Consider the following 18,099-nt stretch of genomic DNA (forward strand, 5'->3'; position numbering starts at 1 on the left):
ACGATGCAGTCCAGCAACCTTTATGGTTCTGCTTTGATTCACCAGGAACTACTAGGGAAATCTTTCAGCACTGTGAAAGACACAGGGATAAACACAAACATTTATTAACATGTTCCACAGTCTTCCAGTTTGATTTTCTCATCCTGTGGACAACAACGTACAGGGATGCAGGTATATTGTTAACTTTCGTAAGGTTTCTTTACTGAACATATCCAGCTGCAGCTCCACTGTGATCCTGAACTGGATAAGCACTTAAGAAAATGTGTCAATAAATGGACATACATCAGGTTATTATATTTATCCAAACAGACGGGACCAATAATGCTTCACTGAGTTAGAGACTTTAACAGTCTCTTCTATGTAAGAATGTCTCGTGATAGACCTGCAAACTTGACAACAAAGGTTTTTCAGACTACATGTAGCTGTCCTCTATGTCAGCTAACACATTTACATTCATGTCACACTTATTTCTGCTTTCCCATTTTATAATTATTACTTACATTTTGATTGGATACCTTGAGTTTGTAAATGATGAGATTACATAACTGGAATACAATTCAATACAATTCATGTATCCAATTCAAGGTCGCGGGAGGATGAAGCCTATCCCAGCTGATACAGGATAAAGACAGGCTGTCAGTTTATCGTAGGGCTAAGACAATACGTGTAACAGAAAATCCACTTAAATGTTGGATATTTCTAATAATAATCATAATTATGACTATTATTTGAAATATTATTTAAAGGTTTCTTTATAAATACATTTCGATTTTTTTACAACCCCTAGAATATAAACCTGAGCTGTTTCAGATTCTGACCTCTGACCTCAGTGACCAGGCTGTGTCCTCTCTGGCTGTGTCCCAATTAAGAGACCGCACGCTTGAAGTACGCGCACTACGCGTACTACGTACGGTGCGTACTATAAGTACGAGAAGTGCGGAAGTGAGAGGCTTGTGAAATGGGACGGTCTAGCCTTTGTCGCGCTGTTCAGGTTGCCAAGCAACCATGATACTAACCGCGAGAAACGTTACATACAGCATTGTGTGACATAAATGAAGGAGAAAAAATGTTTTGTTGGTCATTCATTTTTGTCATGACATCACTTTGATTAGTTGAGTATCTGAGGCTGAGACCACAGGACTGTAAAACATGATTGTTGGGCTTCATTTCTGTACTGAACAGTCATTTCAAGATTAGTTAGTAAATAACAATTAGCTAATGTTATTCATGAGACTAAAATCATCTCACTGTGGTAATGGCCAATAGTATATGTATAGTCAGATTATTAAGATATACATATATATATATATACATGTGTGTGTGTGTGTGTGTGTGTGTGTATGTATAAAAAAAAACACCCAGCACGACCCTGCGGGCGGTTTATCCTTCAAGCTCGGGTCCTCTACCAGAGGCCTGGGAGCTTGAGGGTCCTGCGCAGTATCTTAGCTGTTCCCAGGATCTGCTGGAGCCACTCGCCTAGCTTGGGATTACCACGGGGACCACCGTTACCTTCACCCTCCACATCCTCTCGAGCTCTTCTCTGAGCCCTTGGTATTTCTCCAGCTTCTCGTGTTCCTTCTTCCTGATATTGCTGTCATTCGGAACCGCTACATCGATCACTACGGCCGTCTTCGTCTGTTTGTCTACCACCACTTAGCCACCACCATTTTGTCCGTCTGTATCTGGAAGTCCCACAGGATCTTAGCTCGGTCATTCTCCACCACCCTTGGGGGCATCTCCCATTTTGACCTCGGGACTTCCAGGTTATACTCGGCACAGATGTTCCTGTACACTATGCCGGCCACTTGGTTATGGCGTTCCATGTATGCCTTGCCTGCTAGCATCTTGCACCCTGCTGTTATGTGCTGGATTGTCTCTGGGGCATCTTTACACAGCCTGCACCTGGGGTCTTGCCTGGTGTGATAGACCCCAGCCTCTATGGATCTTGTGCTCAGTGATTGTTCCTGTGCTGCCATGATTAGTGCCTCTGTGCTGTCTTTCAGTCCAGCTTTGTCCAGCCACTGGTAGGATTTCTGGGTATCAGCCACCTCCTCTATCTGCTGGTGGTACATACCGTGCAGGGGCCTGTCCTTCCATGATGGTTCCTCGTCTCCCTCCTCTTTCTTGGGTTTCTGCTGCCTGAGGTATTCACTGAGCACTCGGTCAGTTGGGGCCATCTTCGTGATGTATTTGTGGATGTTTCTTGTCTCATCCTGGACTGTGGTGCTGACACTCACCAGTCCCCGGCCCCCTTCCTTCCGCTTAGCGTACAGCCTCAGGGTGCTGGACTTGGGGTGAACCCCTCCATGCATGGTAAGGAGCTTTCTTGTCTTTATGTCAGTGGCTTCTACCTCCTCCTTTGGCCAGCCTATTACCCCAGCAGGGTACCTGATCACGGGCAGGGCGTAGGTGTTGATAGCCCGGATCTTGTTCTTACCGTTCAGCTGACTCCTCAGGACTTGCCTGACCCTCTGCAGGTACTTGGTGGTTGCAGCTTTCCTAGTGGCCTCTTCATGGTTCCCATTCGCCTGCGGGATCCTCAGGTACTTGTAACTGTCCTCTATGTCTGCAATGTTGCCTTCTGGTAGTTAGATCCCCTCAGTTCTGACTACCTTCCCTCTCTTTGTTACCATCCGACTACACTTCTCCAGCCCGAACAACATTGCAATGTCATTGCTGTATAGCCTGGTAGTGCGGATCAGTGAATCGATGTCTCGTTCACTCTTGGCATACAGCTTGATGTCATCCATGTACAGGAGGTGGCTGACAACTGCTCCGTTCCGTAGTCGGTATCCGTAGCCAGTCTTGTTAATGATCTCACTGAGGGGGTTCGGTCCTATGCAGAACAGCAGTGGGGACAGAGCATCTCCTTGGTAGATCCCGCACTTGATGGTGACTTGTGCTATGGACTTGGAGTTGGCCTCTAGTGTTGTGCGAAGGCTCTTAGGGTTCTGTTGATCTTGTACAATTCTAGGCATTCCAGTATCCAGCTGTGGGGCATTGAGTCATAGGCCTTCTTGTAATCAATCCAGGCAGTGCACATGTTGGTCAGTCTGGTCTTGCAGTCTCGGCTGACTGTTCGGTCTACCAGTAGCTGGTGTTTTGCGCCTCTGGTATTCTTGCCAATCCCTTTCTGTGCCTCGCTCATGTATTGACCCATGTGCCTGTTCATCTTAGCTGATATGATGCCTGACAGTAGTACTGAGGCAGGTTATTGGTCGGTAGTTGGATGGGACCGGTCCCTTCTTGGGGTCCTTGGGGATCAGGACCGTGCGACCTTCGGTTAGCCATTCTGGGTGTCTCTTATTAACTAGCAGCTGGTTCATTTGTGCTGCCAGACGCTCGTGGAGTGCAGTCAGCTTCTTCAGCCAGTAGGCGTGAACCATATCGGGCCCTGGTGCTGTCCAACTCTTCATACTGGAGACCCTTTCTTGGATATCTGCCACTATGATGGTTACTGGACCCTGTCCAGGGAGGTCGCTATGGTCTGCCCTCAGATCCACTAGCCACTGAGCATTGCCGTTATGGGTTGCGTCCTTCTCCCATATGCTCTTCCAGTATTGCTCCGTCTCCAGCCTTGGTGGTGCCGTTCTCTTATTGTTCCCTTGCCACTGAGCGTACACCTTTGCCGGTTCTGTTGAGAACTGTTGTGTTTGTGGATATATGACTGATTTTAATTATCCATAAAATCATCACATTCTCTGTAGGATTAAGGTCAACTATTGAACGGCGTATATTTTAAAGTTAACCAAGTAAACGCTGAAAGTACAAACATCACTAATGTCACATAACTTTGCCGACATGTGGCCAACAGGAATGCTTTAATATTCTTCATTATTGAACATTCGCACATAAATAAGTGACATAATATTCAGTACTTACTTTTGACAGTTCACTCTTCGGCAGCTCTGCTTCTGCCGTATTTTGCGGCAAAATTATCCACACCCACCGCCACGCTCTGAATTGTGGGATATATGTGATCACAGAAGCTGTGTCCCAAAACGTCGGCTGCATCCTTCAGAGGACCCGGCCTTCGCGGTCTACGTGGGCCGGGTCCTTCAAAGGCCGAGAAGGCCGGATGTGCGAGGCTGTGAAATGGGACGGTCTAGCCTTCAGATTTGCGTCATCGCTGTGTAGGTGGAGTTTAATAAACTCGGCCGTCCTGTTAGTGATCCTCCATCTGGATGGATGATAACAACCTTCTGAACAATCTAGCAGGTGGAGATGGCCCATATCTCTGGGACTGATTTCTGCTAATAACGCCTGATGGACTGATAACATCTGAAGCGGGTGAATAAAGTCACCCAGTCGCTAGCTGTGCCATTACCCAGCATACATCACTCCCTCCATAAATGCAATAAACGATACAAAAGTAATAGCCGATAATTAATTTATCTGCTGTATCTCAGGTAGTTCTTTACATTATATAATTTATTGTGTTCAGTACACGTCACTACAATGTGATTTTGGAAATATATAAATATACGGACAACAGGCTCTTCCGCGGAAATCTCTTGTCGTCAATAAACAACGTTTAGGGAGCTCTATAGTATTCAATAAGAGGACCCTGCACGTCAATTCTCGACGCGAGGGGGGTTCCCTGCGCGTCGATAAGTGAAGCAGAGGGAGCCTGACCATGCGTCACACATTTGATGAGTTGGGAGTGAGAACGTGTTGAATAAACAGAGAGCATCCTGGGAAAGATTCACCCTCTTCTACATTTCCCTCCAACTCTGAGCTTCGTTCACAGACTCGTGGCATCTGCATCCTGTTTGACTCCTTTTGAATGTTGTGAGCATTATTGTGAAACATCTGGCTAAAACACCAAAGCTATAATAACTTTGTGTTATTCAAATGTTGCATGAAAATACTGTTGAGCACTTTTGTTCAGGATAAAAAGGTTTGTTTGCTGCATTGTCAGTACAGCTCTGTGTTGGTTGGTGCACGGTGGCTGTGGTTTCATGTCAGCAACAGAAAATCATTCTTTATTTCACTTCTCTGCTTGTGTCCTACATATCAGTCTGAAACCAAGTACATACATTAGAATTAGACTTTAAATATTTTTATTATAATGTGATAATAATATTCTATTGTCATATTAATATAACACAAGGTTCAGTTTTCTTGTTAGTAGTGTTGTCCTTCAATAACTTACTTTTACTTTCTTACTCTGAGTACGCTTCAGTACTCTGAGTACTTTTTCACTCTTACTTGAGTAAAAAAAAGTTGCTTCAGTATTTCAACTTTAATGGAGTATTTTTAAACCCAGGTATTTGTACTTCTACAGTACTGAAAGTCTGTACTTTTGTCACTGCTGGTTTTAATGGACAAAGACAGATTTAAGAAGTTCAGCTCAGGTTTTACAAAACACCCACTTTTATTTAAAATATTAAGAAAACGATGCATTAAAGTCTCCTCGGGCTGTAAAAAGACTTTTTTTTTTTTTTTTATAAGAATAAAATAATCATACAATTTTTTTTTCTCAGGGATATTTTTATTAGATTGGAACAACAAAGAAAAAGAGATACATACAAAATTATTATACAATAAGCAAGTAGGTTTCACAATGACTGCTTAAGCTGACAGAATAGAATACAGATTAATGACACATATCTTTTAAGTGCTTACCCCCTACTCATTCCACACAACATCCCTGTCCCTCAAGCCAGGTTTAAACAAACAAACAAGCAAACAGAAAAAAAAGGCGGGGTGGTACCAAAAAGTGCAACTAATGTATTAGGATCCATGTGGTATCCAAGAATTAGGGACAAGGTTTGAAATATGTCTCTCCAAAACCCTTCAAGGCTAGGACATGTCCAGAACATATGGATGAGGGAAGCCTCCTCACTTCCACGTTTATCACAGGAGGGGTCCGCATTCGGATAAATTTGAGATAATTTGACTTTGGAAATGTGGAACCTATATACAACCTTAAGTTGTAAAAGACAGTGGTGGGCACATAAGGATGTAGAATTAACTAACTTGAGCATTAAGTCTCTGCAGACAATGACTAATTTAAATCTTGTTCCCAGGCCGTTATAATCGGATCCATTGAAGAACCTTTCAGCTCACCAGTTTTTACCTGTTGGAACTAGAGTAAGGAGCATATCCCCTGAACTTGCAGCTGGTGCTACCAGGAAGTTTGGTGTCTGAGATTGGAGAAAATGTCTGATCTGCAGATATGTCTGTGAAGGTTCTCAGTCATCCAGGTCATCGTAGTCAAAGGAGTTGGCAAAGAAAAGCGTCTGGACTTCTTTGAGTTGCTTGAAGACGTTTCACCTCTCATCCGAGAAGCTTCTTCAGTTCTAAGGTCAAATGGCCGAGAGTCCCAGATTTAAACCCAGTGGGAGTATCCCCCCAAGGAGGGACAAAGGACCCCCTGGTGATCCTCTAATCACATGCGCCATGGTGTGAAAGCGGGTGTGGGACCTAATCAGCCAGGGTTTCGGGTGAGCTCATTGTGAAACCTGGCCCCACCCTATCATGTGATTTCCTGAGGTCAGATGGCCCAGGATGTGAGTGGGCGTTAAGGCGTCTGGGGAGGGAACTCAAAACTGGATTATAGATGGCAGACAGTTGGTGTCGTAAACCACCGCCTCTGTTCAAAGATGGTCGCTCACAGTGGACATAGATGGCCTCTTTCACTCCTCTTTCAAACCATCTGTCCTCTCTGTCCAATATGTGAACATTGGCATCCTCGAAAGAGTGACCTTTATCCTTAAGATGCAGATGGACTGCTGAGTCTTGTCCTGTGGAGGTGGCTCTTCTATGTTGTGCCATGCGCTTGTGAAGTGGCTGTTTGGTCTCTCCAATGTAGAGGTCCGGGCATTCCTCACTGCACTGTACAGCATACACCACGTTGTTCAGTCTGTGTTTTGGAGTTTTGTCTTTCGGGTGAACCAGTTTGTGTCTGAGTGTGTTGCTGGGTCTGAAGTACACTGGGATGTCGTGCTTGGAGAAAACTCTCCTGAGTTTCTCTGATACACCGGCTACATAGGGGATGACAACGTTGTTGCGTCTGTCTTTCTTATCCTCCCTCGCTGGTGTCTGATCTTCTTTTCTGTGCCTTTTTGCTGACTTTATGAATGCCCAGTTAGGATAACCACATGTTTTCAGTGCTTCCTTTACATGTGTGTGTTCCTTCTTTTTCCCTTCAGGCTTAGAGGGAACATGTTCTGCCCGGTGGTGTAGGGTCCTAATTACTCCAAGTTTGTGTTCCAGAGGGTGATGGGAGTCAAAGAGGAGGTACTGGTCCGTGTGTGTGGGCTTCCGGTAAACTTCAATGTTGAGGTTGCCATTCTCTTCAATGTGCACAGCGCAGTCCAGGAAAGGCAAACAGTTGTCCTTTGTGTCTTCCCTGGTGAACTTGATGTTTTTATCCACGGCGTTAATGTGCGCAGTGAAGGATTCCACTTCTTGTGTCTTGATTTTTGACCCAGGTGTCGTCTACATATCTGTACCAGTGGCTGGGTACTCTCCCTTTAAAAGAGCCAAGAGCCTTTCTTTCCACTTCCTCCATGTAAAGGTTGGCTACAATAGGTGACACAGGGGAGCCCATGGCACAGCCATGTTTTTGTCTGTAGAAACCCTCGTTGTATTTGAAGTATGTTGTGGTAAGGCAGAGGTCTAACAGTGTGCAAATCTGATCGGGTGTGAAGTTGGTCCTGTCTTCCAAGGAGCTGTCTTCTTGTAGTCGTTTTCTGACAGTCTCCACTGCTTCTGTGGTGGGTATGCAAGTGAAGAGTGAGACTACATCAAAGGACACCATGGTTTCATCTGGGTTCAGGGTAAGTTTCTGGACCTTGTCGGTGAAGTCGGTGGAGTTCTTGATGTGGTGTGGGGTGTTCCCCACGAGAGGTGTCAGGATGGTAGCAAGGTGTTTCGCAATGTTATAAGTGGCTGAGTTTATGCTACTGACTATGGGTCTGAGTGGGACCCCTTCCTTGTGGATCTTAGGAAGTCCATAAATGCAGGGTATGGCATCCCCTGGATAAAGGCGGTGATATTTGAGGCGGTCAATGATTTTGTCCTTTTCAAGGTCTTGAAGGCAAGCTATAACTTTCTTTTTGTAGCTGCTTGTGGGGTCTCGTTTTAAAGCTTCGTAGGTGTTGTTGTCACTGAGGAGAGTAGTGATCTTTGTGTGGTAATCTGTTGTGTTTAGGACCACGGTGCACCTTCCCTTATCCGCTGGTAATATAGTGATGTTGTGGTCTTTGCTCAGGGAAGCGACGGCCTTCTTTTCTTGTAGTGTGAGGTTAGACGGAGGGACTTTGGCACTGGAGAGGGTGGCTGAGACTTTCATCCTGATATGCTCTGCTTCGGTCTGTGATAATTTATTAATCCGTATGGCGGTTTCTGTGGCTGTGATGAGGTCCACTATGGGCAACTGTTGCGGAGAAATGGCGAAATTGAGTCCTTTGGCTAAAACCTTCTTTTCAGGTTCAGTGAGATTCCGGTCTGAAAAGTTCTTTACCCATTTCTCCCGACTGTCTTCAGGTGTGTTTTCTTCTCTGAGTTGTGTGGTTTCAGACTGAGGAGTGTGGGTTTTTGAAAGCAAGGTGTGAAATTTCCTGCGTTGTCTTTCTTTTCCTTGAGAGTGTTGGGCCCGCTGAGCCTTGTCCACAAACTTGTGAACCTCTGCAAATATCTGAAAAAAAAGTGTGTTTGTGGGAGATTAAAGTTTTCAGAGAGCAAAAGATGCAAAGTTATTATCAAAGAGCACATCACATAAACATGTAATGCCCCTATCATGCCAATCTCCAAATATAGGATTGGATAATGATAGAACTCAAAATTAGTGAAGTTGTCTTCAGTTTGAATTGTATTCCAATGAACTCCTTTATTCCTCACCTAGTTTTAGTTTTAGTTTAATTTGAGCTCACAATAAAAACGTTCATCAGAACTGAACCACATGAAACACCCAGAGGCTGTTCATGAAACTCCTGTGTGGAACATGAACATCATTATTTTTTTTATTCCTAAAGCTCTGCTTCACGCGGAAGAGAAAAAATAAATAAAACACCATAAAATCCCATCATAAACCAGTCTAAAGGTAAGAAAGGTGGTGGGCGTATATCAGACATGTTGAACTCTGCAAATATTTGTATACATTTGTAGATGAGCACACTTTCAGTTCTTTATCAGCATTTTACACAAACATATATTCACATACTAAAGCATTTGAACATTTAATGTATATTTTTAAATCCATGTGAAGGTGATTTTAACGATGTATTTATAATTTCCCACCAGGTAGTTTTTGTTGCTCATTTCTGGGCTCAAGAAGTTTCTCGGGTTTATTTTATAATCAGAGTTTGTCCAAATTAATGAAATCATCTTTTTAGCTCATGAATGAAAAACATTTTCCAGCCAGGACAAAGAAAGTCGGCGAGTCTCTCAGAGTTCAGGTTAATGTGGAGTAAAAACAGTCAAATGTTGGAAATCAGCAGAGAACATGGACCCTCTTTATATGACCTCTGTTACCTTCTGTGACATCATGCTGCTGTGGGTCAGCTTTACATGGATATACAACAACATCCAGTCTGTGAACGGAGGACATGAGGAAGCTTCAGACTCAAACTACACAAGTCCTTCATACAGTCCAGGTCACAGTCTGATGATCCTGTATTCATAAAACATTATTTGTTAGTGTGAACAGTACAGGCTCACAGGGTGGAGGAGGAGGGGTGGAGGTGACTTTTCTACTTTCTTTCATTTCTTTTAAACTTTCTCAGTTCTGTTCTCATCTTATCAAACCCCTCAATGATCTTCTGACTCTGATCAGCCGAGTTGATAATGATGTCTCTTAACTTTTTATCCTCTTCAGGGGTTGCAGTGAATCTGAAGATTTGCTTGATGAGCTTTACCAGCCCATCCACAAAGGACAGCAGGGTTTCAGTTTCAAACAGAAGCCCTGAACTCATCTCTTTTAGGCGAGGCACTCGTCTGAGGGTCCTCTGAAGCTCCTCCACATCAGTCACAGTGTTTTCAGCCTGAGCTTCAGCTGATTTTTTCTCCAAGTCTTCACACGTCATCTTTATGTCCTCCAGATTCTTTTTCATTGGTTCAACTTTTTTCATAAATTCTTCTCCCCACATTTCTACTTTCTCTGCACGTCTACTCTCCGACCACATTTTTGTTATGTTGGATCCAACAACAGTAGCTCCACCTCCAACAGCAGTAGCAGCTCCAACACCAGCTACAGCTAAACTCAGTCCTCCAGTGAATGGAGCTAACATGAGCCCACCTAAGATGGCTCCTGTTCCGATTCCTCCAGTAACAGCTCCCACTTTTCTTGCTGTGTCAGTTTTTCCTTGCATTTCTTTTACTTCATTAGACATGCTCTGAAACTCTCTCACGATCTGTCTCATCCGTGATTCATTCCTGTCAAAGTGTTGGATGAATAAAAAGGCATTTGTTCTAAGCTTGTTCATTAAATATAATGAACTCTGTGCCATTTTATAGATTTTCCTTTGTGGTGTGTAGAAAGGTTTCCTCTGCACAGTCTGATGACCCACTTGACCTCTGACCTTTTGCTTTGGATTGTAAATCAAACTAAGGTCAGGGAGACTCTGTGGACACAAACAGAGGCACGTCAGACAATTCTGACATAAACAAAGTGAGCAGCAGCAGAACAGACCGAGTGTCTCGCACACATGTTCAGATTAAAACTCACTCTCAGCTCTTTCATGTCGTGTCACAGAGCAAAGATCACATCCTGTATTCATCCTGTAAATCCTCTCAGACCTCCTAATGAACATCAGTCAGGACCCCCAGCTTTAGAGACTCTGAGCAGGAAGGGATGAAACTTTAAAACTGTGAGGACGACCCCGTTGGTAGATATGAAGCTTTATAAATGTGTGACTGCATAATAAAAAAAATGTGATCTTAGTGAAAATGGACAGAATAAATATCTTTGCTCTATAAACTAAAGAGCTATATGTACAGTAATAATCTCACATGATGAGTTTATCACTGGTTTTATTTTTTATTTTTTTGTATATATTTAATACTTTTGATAGGTTTTCCATTTCTTTTCCAGTGGTCGTCTGTTAACATGAAGGGTTATGAGCTTTCAGAGCATGAAATCTCAGCCAGGGATACATATTGTATTTTTTCTACTATATATCAGAGTTTTTGCTTGTTTTGTTTTTTTGGTTTTTTTACATTGAGTTGCTGCAGTGTTTAACAATAAAAGCATGATTAATAAATGGTGTTCTGTCCAATAAAGCAGAGCGCTTTTGTTTGAAACAGGAACATGAAGTGTTGCATTTGTAAAAACAGTGTAATAAAGATGGAATCATAAAAGGTCACATATGTTCAGATAAAGAACAAAGGCAGTGGTTTTCTCGTGGATTAAAATAAACTTCAGTGATGTCTGAATTCAAACTTATTAATTTCTACTTCCTCAGATGGAGGAAGTAAAAAGTGTTGTTGTGCTGTTCTTCAGCACCACACAGTTTGTCTTTCCACCATTTTCTTGTCTAACAAACACCCCTCACACTCTTAAAGTCATCCTCATTATTACTCCTAGCAGGTTTTCGCCTGAGGTCTGTTAACATTTTTTATGAGAATTTCACAGAAACTTTTAGTATGAAGACAGTTTGTGAATACAGATCCTGGACATGTTTCTCTGTGTGTACCTGCTCTGAGGAAAACTCACAAACAAACATGGAGTCTTTTCCTGCCCAACAGAGACTCAGTGTCAGATATGCGACTCTGTCTCTGTGGAGTATCTGTAGCTGTGACAGAAACTCATGTGGTGCTGTAAAAAGTACCAGACCTCCCTCTGAAAGAAAACTGTATCAAAATAAAATACTCAAGGTAAAATACACATTTACTTTTTACAGCTGGACTCAGCTCTACATTCAATAAATGCCTTTAATGGTCCCCTCAATATTTTCTCCCTGCAGTCAGTGAAATCAGGATGTCTGAGTTTCTGTCACTTCCTGTTCTCACATGCTTTCTCCATCTGGAAGTGCGCGGGTTCTAACGGTCCTGCTGTGATGGCGCAGATCAAACTCATTCCCAGTACAGATGAATACATCTGTTATGAAACTATCTTCAGTCTCTGAAAACACTTCGGGAAAAACGTTTTTAAAAAACTAAATACTCAAAAAACAAAAAAACAAAAACCATTGTTAATGCTTAGTTTCCTTTCAGAGTCCTCCTTCCTTCTTTAGCTCTCTGTCTCTCCAGCCTCTCTGCTACAATCACTATGACATAACAAGCAGATTCTCACCTTTTGGTCTGCAGAAGCTGAGAGTCTGAGCAGCTTCGACAAGTCACTCTTCAAAATGTCTGAGCAGCTGAGATGTCCTCACTCAGGCTGTATCCCAACTCAGGGTCTGCAGCCTTAAAGACCGCATTTTAAAGCCGATTGCGTCACAGCGACGCGCCGAAGGCTGTCCCAATTCGAAGGCTGCTCGAAATGCGGCCCTCAAATCCATCCTTCATTTCCCTGAATTTTAAGGATGTGGCGGTGTAGACTTCGTGGCCCAACATATCCCAGACTTCATAGCGCGGCGGTGGTGTGGATAATTTTACCGAAAAAAACGGTGGAAGCGGAGCCAAAAAGTAAACTTTTAAAAGTAAGTACTGAATATTATGTAACTTATTTATGGGCAAATGTTTAATAATGAAGAACATTAAAACATTACTGTTGGCCACATGTCGGCAAAGTTATGTGACATTAGCGATGTTTGTACTTTCAGCGCTTACTTGGTTTTAAAGCCTTTAAAATATACGCCGTTCGATAGTTGACCTTAATCTTACAGAGAATGTGATGATTTTATGCATAATTAAAGTCAGTCATACAGGGAGTGCAGAATTATTAGGCAAATGAGTATTTTGTCCACATCATCCTCTTCATGCATGTTGTCTTACTCCAAGCTGTATAGGCTCGAAAGCCTACTACCAATTAAGCATATTAGGTGATGTGCATCTCTGTAATGAGAAGGGGTGTGGTCTAATGACATCAACACCCTATATCAGGTGTGCATAATTATTAGGCAACTTCCTTTCCTTTGGCAAAATGGGTCAAAAGAAGGACTTGACAGGCTCAGAAAAGTCAAAAATAGTGAGATATCTTGCAGAGGGATGCAGCAGTCTTAAAATTGCAAAGCTTCTGAAGCGTGATCATCGAACAATCAAGCGTTTCATTCAAAATAGTCAACAGGGTCGCAAGAAGCGTGTGGAAAAACCAAGGCGCAAAATAACTGCCCATGAACTGAGAAAAGTCAAGCGTGCAGCTGCCAAGATGCCACTTGATGCCACCAGTTTGGCCATATTTCAGAGCTGCAACATCACTGGAGTGCCCAAAAGCACAAGGTGTGCAATACTCAGAGACATGGCCAAGGTAAGAAAGGCTGAAAGACGACCACCACTGAACAAGACACACAAGCTGAAACGTCAAGACTGGGCCAAGAAATATCTCAAGACTGATTTTTCTAAGGTTTTATGGACTGATGAAATGAGAGTGAGTCTTGATGGGCCAGATGGATGGGCCCGTGGCTGGATTGGTAAAGGGCAGAGAGCTCCAGTCCCACTCAGACGCCAGCAAGGTGGAGGTGGAGTACTGGTTTGGGCTGGTATCATCAAAGATGAGCTTGTGGGGCCTTTTCGGGTTGAGGATGGAGTCAAGCTCAACTCCCAGTCCTACTGCCAGTTTCTGGAAGACACCTTCTTCAAGCAGTGGTACAGGAAGAAGTCTGCATCCTTCAAGAAAAACATGATTTTCATGCAGGACAATGCTCCATCACACGCGTCCAAGTACTCCACAGCGTGGCTGGCAAGAAAGGGTATAAAAGAAGAAAAACTAATGACATGGCCTCCTTGTTCACCTGATCTGAACCCCATTGAGAACCTGTGGTCCATCATCAAATGTGAGATTTACAAGGAGGGAAAACAGTACACCTCTCTGAACAGTGTCTGGGAGGCTGTGGTTGCTGCTGCACGCAATGTTGATGGTGAACAGATCAAAACACTGACAGGATCCATGGATGGCAGGCTTTTGAGTGTCCTTGCAAAGAAAGGTGGCTATATTGGTCGCTGATTTGTTTTTGTTTTGTTTTTGAATGTCAGAAATGTATATTTGTGAATGTGGAGATGTTATATTGGTTTCACTGGTAAAAATAAATAATTGAAATGGGTATATATTTGTTTTTTGTTACGTTGCCTAATAATTATGCACAGTAATAGTCACCTGCACACACAGATATCCCCCTAAAATAGCTAAAACTAAAAACAAACTAAAAACTACTTCCAAAAACATTCAGCTTTAATATTAATGAGTTTTTTGGGTTCATTGAGAACATGGTTGTTGTTCAATAATAAAATTATTCCTCAAAAATACAACTTGCCTAATAATTCTGCACTCCCTGTATATCCACAAACACAACAAGCTGAAAGTCAGTGATGCTGCTCGGTTTGCAGTCCTGAATATGACGGCACAAGCAGGATTCACTGCACTGTTAATGTTAGCTATGTTATATTGCTGCCTCTGTTCGGTGGTGTCGAGCCAAACGGACTTTAACGTGTGTTTGAACGAGCTGACGGTTCACTCGTTAAGCTGAAAGAAAGATGCTTTAATCACAGGAGTCACACATGTGTCCACTGTACCATCTGGGAACTCTTCTTGTTTAGCACTCGTAATAACACAAGTCCTCCTTCTCTTGTGCTGTTTTGTAGCAGTGTGTACACCTGAGACTGTCACCTGTCTGTCTGTCCTGCACTCTCTCTCTGTTTCTTTCTCTCTGATTGTGGAATAAAAGTATGAACATGTATTTATAAGTTACACTTGTGTTTGAATCCTGCAGCTTATCACACATTTGATTTGTGTGACTGAGACTGAGGGACCCACTGCTGCACATCATCTGTGAGGCTTTGCACCCCTGATGATCCACCAGGACAAACTCAGCAGTGTGTGAGGAAGAGGAGGAGGAAGAGCCAGCAGCAGCTGACAGATGGAGAGAATAGACAGACTGTTCCCTGTTTGTGAAGGACTGCTAGGAAAGTTTAACATAACTAATTGTCTGTCCTGAATCAGTCTTATTAGGTAATGTTCAAATAATGTTATCATCCCAGTGTTTTCAGTGTGGGAGAAAGTACTCAGGGCCTTCAAGTTACACACTATGAAAGGCAGCAACAAGTTTAATATTCAGAAACCTAAAGTATGTATCAGCAGCAGAATGGAGCTAAAAATAAATGTTTGTTTCAGTTCTATGAAGCTTTGAGTATTTTGGATTAGTAGTACTGCTGTGTTTGTTGCATCATATTGCTGTAATTGTTTATATGCTTTATATATTCTGAGGTAAGTTGATCTATAGTGTTACATCATATTCTATAAGGATGTTATGTGTTTGTTTACTTTCTGCCCAGTTTGACCCATTTAGCAGAAGTCGGCCTGTTTAAGGCTCTGATATCTATTCTGTATGACTTAAAGCAGTTATGACATGGTCTGATTTTATCACCCAATAAAGGAATATTTCATATATCAGTCTGATCTTCATTCTATCAGAAACAGTTATCACAGCTCGGACATTTTCTTTTTACACATATATATAAGCATTGAGCCAAATTTAGTAATGCCAACATATTAAACAAACATATTTGTCTCTTATATATAAAACATCTATATATACACTGTCAGAGATACTTGTCTTTGAGTGAAGATTTAAGGTGATAGGAAATATAAATAACTGCAACTTGAATCTTTGACACAGAGTTCAAGTTCACTGCTGTAATAACTAATAATGATTAATATAATAACTATAATATTGGTCATATTATAGTTACATTACCAAAGTGAGATGACTTTAGTCTCATGAACAACATTAGCTAATCGTTATTTACTAACTAATTGTAAAATTCAGTACAGAAATGAAGCCCAACAATCATGTTTTACAGTCCTGTGGTCTCAGCCTCAGATACTTATCAAATCACACAAAGCTCATAGAAATAAATGAACAAAATATGTTCTCCTTCATTTCTGTCAAACAAAGCTGTATGAAACGTTTCCAGCTGTTAGTATCATGGTTGCTAGGCAACCTGGGAAGCGCGACGGAGGCTGAACCATCCCATTTCACAAGCCTACGAGCATCGCAGTTCTGGCCAGCGGTCTTTGAGTACGCGGCCCTTGAGTACCGTTGAGGCTGCGTACTTTAAGGCTGCAGACCCTGAATTGGGATACAGCCTCAGTCCCACCATGAGGTTTGTTTCTGAAATCACATGGTCTCCAGTTAGCACTTTTTTTTAATTAATGTAGACCAATCAGAGTCACAGATGCTGCTCACAAACAGCATGAACTCTGACATCAGAGCATCGCCTAACTTTGAGGTTAAGTTTTCTGAACCAATGAAAGTGTCAGTGTAAAGAACTGAACCTGCACATTAAATGCCTCAATTATCTTAATAGAAGGAAAAGAAGCTCAATTTCAACAGTTCAACTAAATTTCTTTAGATGATAAAAAAAAAAAAACAACGTTGCTGTATTGAATGACAGAACTCTGTCAGCACAATTATAAGAAATAAATATTTAAAAGTATAGAAAATATTCTGGGAGTTCATATCTAAGGCTGTCCTCTAATTATAAAACAGGAAGTTTTCTTCATAAACAGAAAATCTTCTCTTTCTTTCTGTTTTCTTACTGGGGACCAATTTGCAAAAAAAGAAAAGAAAAAAATCTATTATATAAAATTACTGTTTTATTCTTTATTCTTCTGAAAGCTGTGAGTATATTTAAAGTAACGAGTACTTTGGAGTATTTTGAAGAACAGAAATATTATATATAATATATATACATATATATACAATATACAATATACAATACATATATATACAAATATATATACATTAAAATACCTCTGGATGTTTTTCTCTCATGTTATTTGTGGTGTTTAGAAGTAAAGAGAATCTGAGACAGACGCTCACTTTCACCAATAAGATATGCTTTAGTCTCCATGAGTCCGGTTATTGATTATCTGCAGCTGGACACATCAAATCAGACATAAAGGGAGTCCTCCTGCTCTGTGTGACACTGATGGGATAATCTGTGAGAATCTGGGTTTTTCTCCTGTCTGTAATGTCTGTCCCCCTCTGGGCCAGAAACCAGCGTTGGCCCTCCATGCTGAAGAAGGTTTCTATCAAAGTCTCCTCAAGCTGTAAAAAGACATTTTTGTTTAATTTTATTCATTTTGTAAAAACACAAAATTGTTCCAGTTTATTATAAAAACCTTAATCAGAACTGAAAAATGTGAAACACTCAGATGTTGTTCATACAATCTGTTTATTGATCATCATGAATCATTTTAAAGCCTCTGAAGAAGAAACAGAACAGCAGCTTTTCTAATGAAATGGAGAAATAACTGGTCAGTGTTACAGAGTTCAGTCAGTTTAAATAAGCTGCTAAGCTTCTAACATAGAATTATTTCTCTGTCTGCTCACAGTCTCCTTCTTACATCATTAAACAATAATGATGTTATCATGTATTAAACTGTTTACCAGCTCCTGGTATTTATCAAACCTGTATCTCAAAGTTGCTCTGCTTCCTTCACCCACTCTGCTCCTCATCTCCTCCAGTGTCTCGACCTTCTCTGTCTCCGTTCTGATTCTTCTCAAACTTCTTCACATGTTTTATTGTCTTCTGAACTTGTAGGGTGTATTCCACATAGAACTGGCTGTCTTACACACGAGAATCTGCAGAAGACTTGTTGATACAAATTGTGCATTTTCCACTTTTGATTTTCTCACAGTCCCTATTTTTTGCCTTTTTGCATGGCTTGTGACAGTTCTCCTCACACTTAGTCCACCAGGTAACTCCATAATGTTAACTCAAATCTGCATACTCAAATATTTTTGTATATTTGTAGAACTTAGCTTCAGGTCCTGTAGGTTGATTGTTCCCCATGTTCCTTCAGAGCTTCTTGATCCTGTTCAATTTCTGCCTGTGTCCCTCAAGCCAGGTTGATTCTGTCTTTTAGGGTTCGGGTGCTGGCAGTGCACTAAGAAATTTGGAGATCAGTCTATAGTTAACCAAGACAACTGGATCAAGTAAGTTTTAAGTTATGGTTTAATTACAGCCAACTTAAAACCCTGCTAATGC

The 18,099-nt window shown here is 41.7% G+C and overlaps 1 protein-coding gene across 1 annotated transcript; it reads right to left on the reverse strand.

Annotated features, from left to right (window-relative positions):
* Positions 1-8,882: 8,882 nt before the first annotated feature.
* On the reverse strand, positions 8,883-11,935 carry LOC109202861 (uncharacterized). The gene is made up of 2 exons (XM_019361402.2): positions 10,676-11,935; positions 8,883-10,571 (listed from the first exon to the last, which is right to left on the reverse strand). The coding sequence occupies exons 1-2, from the start codon at positions 10,688-10,690 to the stop codon at positions 9,702-9,704; spliced, it is 885 nt and encodes a 294-aa protein (XP_019216947.1). The 5' UTR covers positions 10,691-11,935; the 3' UTR covers positions 8,883-9,701.
* Positions 11,936-18,099: the final 6,164 nt, after the last annotated feature.

This window comes from Oreochromis niloticus, linkage group LG7 (assembly GCF_001858045.2).
Source record: "Oreochromis niloticus isolate F11D_XX linkage group LG7, O_niloticus_UMD_NMBU, whole genome shotgun sequence".
Taxonomy (NCBI): domain Eukaryota; kingdom Metazoa; phylum Chordata; class Actinopteri; order Cichliformes; family Cichlidae; genus Oreochromis; species Oreochromis niloticus.